Source organism: Camelina sativa, chromosome 13, assembly GCF_000633955.1.
Source record: "Camelina sativa cultivar DH55 chromosome 13, Cs, whole genome shotgun sequence".
NCBI lineage: Eukaryota > Viridiplantae > Streptophyta > Magnoliopsida > Brassicales > Brassicaceae > Camelina > Camelina sativa.
This window is the reverse complement of record NC_025697.1, coordinates 19,355,590-19,364,007: the sequence shown is the minus strand read 5'-3', so window position 1 is coordinate 19,364,007 and position 8,418 is coordinate 19,355,590. Positions and strand designations below refer to the sequence as shown.

Sequence of the window (8,418 nt, the reverse complement as noted above, 5' to 3'; positions counted from 1 at the left end):
AGACTTTTGCTCTTGGAAAGCAGTACAAAGACAAAAAGCTTGTGAAGAAACTGAAGCGATCTGTTCCTACAAAATTTGAGTCAAAAATTTCTGTAGTTGAAGAAGCTCATAATTTAGATGAGATGACTTTTGATGAGTTTGTTGGGATTCTAAAGGCTTTTGAATGAAGCAAAGCATATGAAGCTGAAGGAGTAAAGAAGAAAGATGATCAAGTTATGGAAGCAATAAAGAAGGAAGTTGACATTGGAGTAGCTCTTAAGGTATCATCTTGTGAAGATTCAATGACTATGTTATCAAGACAATTTGCTAAATTTCTGAAGCGTAAGGGCGAAGAGAAGAAAAGTAGAATGGGTGAAGAGATGAAGACTTCATCAAAGAATGTTCAATGTTTTGAATGCAAAGGATATGGTCATGTACGGTCTGATTGTGCCAATCTACAAAAGCATAAGAAGAAGGCTATGAATGTTGTTACTAGTGATTCTGAAACTGATTCAGATGAAGAAGAAGAACTGAAGAATTTTGTGGCGTTTACAACTTCTGAAGATAGTTCTGAATCAATGTCTGCATCAGCGTCTGCATCAGTGTCTGCAACTACTTCTGAAACTGCAACAAAACCTGCAACTGTATCTGAACATGAATATGATAGTGATAGTGATGGAGAGGATATGAGTTATAAAGAACTTGGTAAGAGTTATGAGAAGCTGTATGCACATTGGCTTAAGGTAGTTGATGATAATTCAATTTTGATTAAGGAAAAGCTTGAGTTAGAGGCTAAAGTTGTTGAAGCAGAGAAATATGCAACAGAGAAGGGAGAAGAAGCATTACAAGCTAAAGTGCAGCTTAAAGAAACTCAAAAGAATTTGAGGATGCTTAATAATGGTACAGAGAAGTTGGATCACATTCTAAATATTGGCAAGATTGATAAGTGTGGCCTTGGATATGAAAGAAAAGTCTCAAAATCGGATACGGTGTTTGTTTCAAGTGGAAAAATCACGTCTACTTCAAAAGATATGTTACGCGTGGGTTCAAAACCTAGTAACTATAAAGAATAAAAGTTCTTTTTTCAAAAAATAAACAACTTTGGTCTAAAGCAATAATAACTATATTACTGAAAAATATTATAAAACACAAAACTTAGTTTTTGCAAACAATCCCGCACGTACGTGCGGGTCCGGATCTAGTAGTAAATAAATGGAGAGAGAGATCAAGAGTAGAGGGGAGAGAGTTAAACAATGATGTTCTTCTAACTATTACTCTTTCTTCTCTTCTTCTTGTCTTCTGTTATTACATTAAAGCAAATCAACGTATATATAGGAAAATTAAGGATTAGAAGATAAGTTGTATTGGATTCTAATCTATGAAGATTTTTGAAGAGTTCAACAAAATCATTAAAAATGAATAAGTAAAAAATTGTTAAAAATTGTTAGAGAGTTTTGTTGATTAGTTTTCTAAAATCTTGTAAAGTTCTCCAAACAATCCCTATATTTTTATGATACTTTTCATGACTTTATTTTGTAAAGAAAGTGTCTAAAACCATGAACCAATAACATAATAATTGAATTTATTAACAATCTTAGATTCTTTTGTTTTAATTGAATAACACAAAACTTTTAATGATTACAAGTATAAATCCAATAAACCAAATTTGTTAAGATTTTCAGACTTTTTACAAATCACAAACTAATAACACTAAATTTTAACAAAGTTTAACAAAATCTTGTTTTAATAACAACAATTCTACATAACATTTAAAATCTTTAAAACTCTATTTAAATCTCAAACTAATAACCCCCTAAATACTACTTGAAAGCAAAGTTACTTAGAAGGGAAGTATGTGATGGATAAAACAAAAGTAATTATCCATTTTATAGCAAATGTAAGTTTCCTAAGCTAAAATAATTAAATGTAAATTATACATTTACTATTTTAGGAAAATTTCCTAATTGTCATATTGACAATATCAACTTGTTTGAAGATTGAAGAAAAAGTGAGAGACTCTGTGAGGACTAGAGGTTTCGAGAAGGCTTCGAAGCAACTCAAGAGACTCTCTTCTTGGGTTTTTCTCTTTTCTCTTCTCCTTCTTCTTCATGCTTTTAAGCTGTGATTCTCGTTGTTGTTGAGCTTCATTGAATCATTGATCTTTCATACAGATCTGATTTGGGTTTGTAGTTTCTTGAATTGGGTTAGATCTCTTCACATCGACGGATTGAAGGAAAACAAAAAAAGACTCTTGTTTTTACTTCTTTTGATTTGTTGTTGGATTGATTATGAAATTGGGTGAGTTGAGCTATTACACAGTTGAGATTTTGTAACATACTCAGCCATAAAAATGTAACAAAAATTATAACCTTTGTGTTTTTTTTTTTTTTTTGTCTTGCATAGAAGGTGTTCGACAGATTGCTCAAGAGAGATATTAATCTGTTTTGTATAGTGGTTTGAGAGTTTTACATTTCAGAGTTTAGTTTTTAATGTTAGTTACGATGGAGAGATCAGACGGTCTCAAGGGTCTACTTGAACATTCACTGCCTACGACAAATTCTACAATTCTTCTTTCTCGGAATTACGTTGTTCAACAATTTCCAAGGTTTGTTTAGGGTTCTTGACTTACTCTTGTTTTGCTTCTGTTGTGTTCAATCTTTAATGTGAATTCAAGAATCAATCTATCTAAAATGTGTTCAACCGTTTATTACTCTGTTTGTAGTTGTGAAGTGAAGGAGAAGGTAGACAGATCAAGAGAAGTTCCAAAGTGGGAAACTTTGCATAGAGACGTACTTGCTGTTATTTTCGATAAGCTCGAACTGATGGACCTTACCTTGGGAGTTTCACGTGTATGTACTTCTTGGTTCCTTGCCTCTCACAACAAAACTCTGTGGAACACTGTCGACCTCACTAAGCTCAAACAAGTGGACTTCTCCTATTTTATGGAGTTTGAGGATCGAGTCCGACCTGTCATCTTCTTTGAGCACCGGGTTGATGAAGAAGAAGTAGCGAAAGGCCTAAGCTTTAGGAGTATTTTTATCAAGATTAGTAAATTCTTTTTTGACTATAGTGTCGTACACCTAACCCTTATGGGATTACTCGATGAGATCACCAAGTTGAGCCGCATGGCCCCGAAGAATTTGTTCTTTCACTTCAGTTCCTATGTAAAAACGGAGGATCTCATGTTTGCTGCTGAGAGGTAAGTCTCATCTTTTTATGTAAATGAATTATAGTTGAAGTCATGTACAAAAAGGAGGATCTCATTTTTTTCTTTTTTGTTTTCCTTAGGATGCCAAACATAGAGAAACTTGTTTTACCGGTCTGGTGCTATAAAACCAAGGAGTCATGTCAGTTTGTGTTCAGTCAATGGAAGAATCTGAAAACACTAATCATTGCTCAAGATTATCAGCTACGTATCGGGACATTCGACTTTCAAATCGTGGGAGAAAACTGCAGTAACCTTACAAACTTCAAATATTTGGGTTTTTTGCAAGACAAGAATGTTGAGCAAATCGTGCGGTACCTCGAAAACCTCAAGAGGTTGAGTTTACGATGCTCTTACGTCACAATTGATGGAGTTATATCGCTAATCACAGGCCTCCAAAACCTCACAGTTCTTAATCTCTCACATTGCATATACTTGGCTTTGGATCCTGACACGGTGCCTGATGATTATTTTGTACAAGCCCCCATTCAGAAGCTTGAAGAATTCATCAAATGTACTCCTGATTGCAAGATTTGCAAACGTCGCTACTCCTGGTCGTATCTCTCTGAGGATTGAATTCTGAAATATTGAAAAGCTTGGTAGACGTTTTGGAACAAATGATCAGACATTTAACATATATGATGAATGTTGTCTCACAAGTATAGATTGTGACTGAATCTTGTGTTGCATAGTTCCTCCTCGAGACAGCTAGCTTATATGATCAAATCAAATGATACGTATACACACATAAAGTATAAAGAGTATAGGTATGAGTGTGTACATTTGTATTCATCACAAAATCTAGTGAATTCAATAGTTAGTCAATTATACATATTACATAACCCAACATCACACAATAACAATGTAAAATGTAAAGATTAAAAGTGCAATACCAAGCCCTGCAACTTTAAATTGAATCTTCGTCTATATACTGTCATGATCTCCATCGACTTCAGTCCCATAAACATGAAAGACTTTTACTGAGCATTACCCCACATTCTTTTATCTTTCTTTCGCTGCAGTAGATTTTAAAGTCAACGAGCAGCTCGTTAGATGTCACATCTCCTTCAAACTCAAAGATGTACAAATGCTCAGTAAAAGAGTGAGATAGGGAGTAGCCAATAGGTCTGCATGGAACATAGACGCCAGGATTATGTTTTTCCATGATGAGATATGTTATTCTCATCTCTTTACTACCAAACACCTTCTCCTTGTCACCACCTTCATCAACCAGCAAGATACAAGCCTTAAATCTCGAGGTTTTAGAAAGAGGCCTTTTTTCAAATTTACCACTACGGAACTTCCAGTTTTAGCTCGGTAAGTGAAGTTTGCAGGCACTTCTTCACCAGGTAAGACCGTACATCGAGTACTGGTCTGAACAATGAGTTCCCTTGCTTCTTTATTCAGTCTGAAACAGTTAGTAAACTGAAGATACTTTAGATTGTGAAAGAAGCAATCGAGTCTCACTAATGACTCGCAACTTTCTACCCTTAGATGATCTAAGGAATCTGGAAGCTGTGGGATTGATACTAGCTTCTTGCACCCTATGAGTATTAGAAACTGAAGACGGGAGACTTTATTAACCCACGGAGAGATCTCTTGCATTTCTTTATCTTCAAATACCAACGATGTGATGATATCAAGAGCGTGCGGGAACTCCTCAAGGTTTTCATGGAATGACATGCCCAAGTAAGAAAGGTTAGGCCAAGACTTTATCGACGAAGGCACTTCTTTTATTGCAGTTCTCGCGAGAATTAGGAGCCTAATATGTGTGGAAATCTCAGGAAAACTTTTCAGCATAAAACAGTCACGGAAATTAACTTCATCAAGAGATTCCAAGTTGATGTTGGTAGGAAGAACCTCTAGCTTTGAGCAACCTATTGCAATCAACTTTTGCAATTTATGAAGATTCCCAATAGAGGAGGGCAACTCTACAAAACTAGTGCACATATCAAGCTGCAATGTTTGGAGATTAGTGGCGTTTCCAATGGAGAACAGGAGTTCTACCAGACTTGAACATCCCATGAGATTCAACAAGGAAAGATTATTGGCATTTCCAATCCAGGACGGAAGCTCAACCAAACTTGAGCATTTGGAAATGTCCATTTTTTTAAGATTAGTGGCATTCAAGGACGGGAGCTCCACCAAAATTGAGCAGGAAGAAAGAAACATATGTTGAAGATTAGTGGCGGTTGAGAGGTCAGGTAGTTCCTTTAGGTTTTTCGAAAGACTCAAATTCACCCACTTGAGGTTACGAAGGGACTGTACAAATAAGCAAAGTAAAAACATTAAATTACTAACAGAGTGCTATAGATCAGACCTTTTTAAAACCTAACAAGTGTAAGAAAAAAAACTTACCCGATCTCCTTCCCACAGCTTATGCAGTTGGCTATCTACCATATATAATTCGACAAGGCACTCCGTACAAAAATTGGAAGGCAGACATGTCATTGGAAAGCGATCCCAATGTAGTAATCGTAGTTTTTGAGATAGATGGTTCAAACCTTGTGGTAAGCTCAAATTATGATTTTGATTACCATTCATACACTTGAATCTTAAGAATTCAAGATTAGACATCCCTTCAAAAGCTCTTCAACTTATACTTAATTCGCCTGACAACCCAGATGAGTCAAAATGTATGCCTATAACATTTTTACTACCCTGAATATAAAGAACTAGAGATGGTTAGTCATCAAAAATATTTTAATCTAATGGAAGCTTAAAACTAAAACTAACCGTGTCATTAGTGAATACTTCACATATATCTCTAGCATCAACCAAAAACTGACGCTTCCCAGGTTTTAGAATGGATTGGTTCCCAAGCTCACGACGGACAATTTCTTTACCCAATTGTACTAGCAGATTGTGCATATATACACATCCATTTTCAACAGATATGAGAGATTTCTCAGATAAAATGCGAAATTGTTGCCTCACATCCAAGAAATTCTTTCCGAGATGATCTTCCACTAGCTCAATCATTTGATAGTTGAAAAGACAAGCTATATGAACAAATAAATCTTTATCTTCATCACATAACGCATTGTAACTGAACATTAAAATGCTTTGAATGCTGGCATCAAGGCGAGTTCTTAGCCTTGGTAGTGCATCTATCCACTCCTGCTTAGACATTCCTCGGAAATGGGAGCCCATGACTCTTAATCCCAATGGCAGTTTACCCAAAAGGTTTGTAACTTCCCATGAAAGCGACTCAAAACCATTTTTGGGAAACTTTTGATCAAAAGCATACATACAAAAGATGTGAGAAGCTTCGTATACTGACGGGAAATCCACCTTGTAAATATGGTTGATGCCATGTGACTTCAAAAGTTTTTGGTCTTGAGTTGTGATGATAATCCGACTTCCATGACCAAACCAGCTAGTCTCTTTTGCGATGGCATCTAATCGTATATACTGATCAATGTTATCAAGAACAATCAACACTTTCTTGTCGTTCAACCTGTCTTGTACAACTCCAAGATGAGGAGTCTCAATATCCTTGTGGTTGAGTATCTGGGACAAAAACTGTTTCTGTAAGTACAACTTTGCACTATAGTCATCAGAAGACACTCGCCTTGTAGAGGTTAACTCTTTGATATCCTCCATAAAGACGCTCAAATCGAAACTGCTAGAGAGTTGGCTATACAAATATCTAGCTATGGTGGTCTTCCCAATCCCAGACGGACCCCAAATCCCAATCATCCTAACCTCATCAGATTCTAAGCGTAACATTGGTCCCATATTTTTCATATGAGCTCCCATTCCAACTAAGCTGTTGAAATCTCTTGATGGTGTGGAATTATTCAACTTATTTGAAACATCCATAGCTATTTTTTCTATTATGGCAGCTTCACTAACCCTATAACAACAAATAGAGAGAGCACTATATTTAGTCATGACAGATTTTCATACATGTGTTTGTATCAAAAATGAATTAGTTAGCGCAAGTAGAAGTTAAGAGGGCAAACCAGTTGCGTGAATGCTCTCCGGCGATTGTGGCCACGCCCTCCAAAGCTAATCTCCATCTCTTAATCTCTTTCTTTGGTTTACCTTTACAAGTTTTGTTGAATACTTTCCCAAAGGCTCCCATCTGTTTCTTGACGTCAGTTGGATCTACATCATAGAAAATGGTCATCACGATTTGACCCAACTCTTCTCTACACTTCATGATCTCCACCAACTCATTCAGGCACCAGGACGAGGAAGCGTAGTTCCTCGAAAGCAAGACGATGGCGATCCTTGATCCTTTGATAGCTTCTATGAGCTCAGGACCAATTGTTTTACCTCTCTCGATATCATTATCAATGAAAGGATCAATTCCTTTTCCTCTGAACTCTTTAAGGATGTGGGTAAGAAATGTTTTTCGGACATCTTCCCCGTGGAAGCTCAGTAAGACATGGTGTTTCCAAGTTCTTGACAAAGACGATGGAGGAACTGATGAAGAAGATGAGGAAGAATCTACTTCTTTGCTGTTTTGTTGGAATCTGAGTTTTCTAAAAAGCGTGGAAATGGAAAAAGAAGAATCCATTAGTAAGGTGAAGAGAGGATCTAGATCTAGAACATGATGGAGAAAGGATTAACAAAGATTGTATAGAACTATATTGCATACTAAGCGTTGACTGACGTTGTTGGTGAGCCTTCGTTTAATATTAAAAGGAAAAACAAAAATTGTGTTTATTAGGACACGGTTTGTCGGAAAAAGAGAGAGAGAGAGAGAGAGAGAGAGAGAGAGAGAGAGAGAGAGAGAGAGAGAGAGAGAGAGAGAGAGAGAGAGAGAGAGAGAGAGAGAGAGAGAGAGAGAGAGAGAGAGAGAGAGAGAGAGAGAGAGAGAGAGAGAGAGAGAGAGAGAGAGAGAGAGAGAGAGAGAGAGAGAGAGAGAGAGAGAGAGAGAGAGAGAGAGAGAGAGAGAGAGAGAGAGAGAGAGAGAGAGAGAGAGAGAGAGAGAGAGAGAGAGAGAGAGAGAGAGAGAGAGAGAGAGAGAGAGAGAGAGAGAGAGAGAGAGAGAGAGAGAGAGAGAGAGAGAGAGAGAGAGAGAGAGAGAGAGAGAGAGAGAGAGAACTAGATAGTTTTCAAAAGTAGAATTAGAAAATATGTGAAAATTGTGTGCTACCTCAAGAGGTTGAGTTTGCAATGATCAACGCCGCTACTCCTGGTCGCATCTCCTCTGAGGATTGGCGTAATGATGAAACAAAGGAATACGAATTCTGAAATGTTGTGATGTTTTGGAACAAATG

The 8,418-nt window shown here is 36.9% G+C and overlaps 1 protein-coding gene and 1 pseudogene across 2 annotated transcripts; one reads left to right on the top strand and one right to left on the bottom strand.

The window, feature by feature from the left end:
- Positions 1,977-3,862, top strand: LOC104737155 (putative F-box protein At4g11580). 2 transcript variants are annotated; one of them, XM_010457266.2, is made up of 4 exons: positions 1,977-2,277; positions 2,383-2,584; positions 2,702-3,178; positions 3,268-3,862. In XM_010457266.2, the coding sequence occupies exons 2-4, from the start codon at positions 2,469-2,471 to the stop codon at positions 3,758-3,760; spliced, it is 1,086 nt and encodes a 361-aa protein (XP_010455568.1). In that variant the 5' UTR covers positions 1,977-2,277; positions 2,383-2,468; the 3' UTR covers positions 3,761-3,862. The 2 variants fall into 2 exon arrangements, with proteins under 2 accessions (XP_010455568.1, XP_010455567.1); XM_010457265.2 differs by having other exon boundaries at positions 1,977-2,584.
- Positions 3,955-8,416, bottom strand: LOC104737152 (annotated as a pseudogene).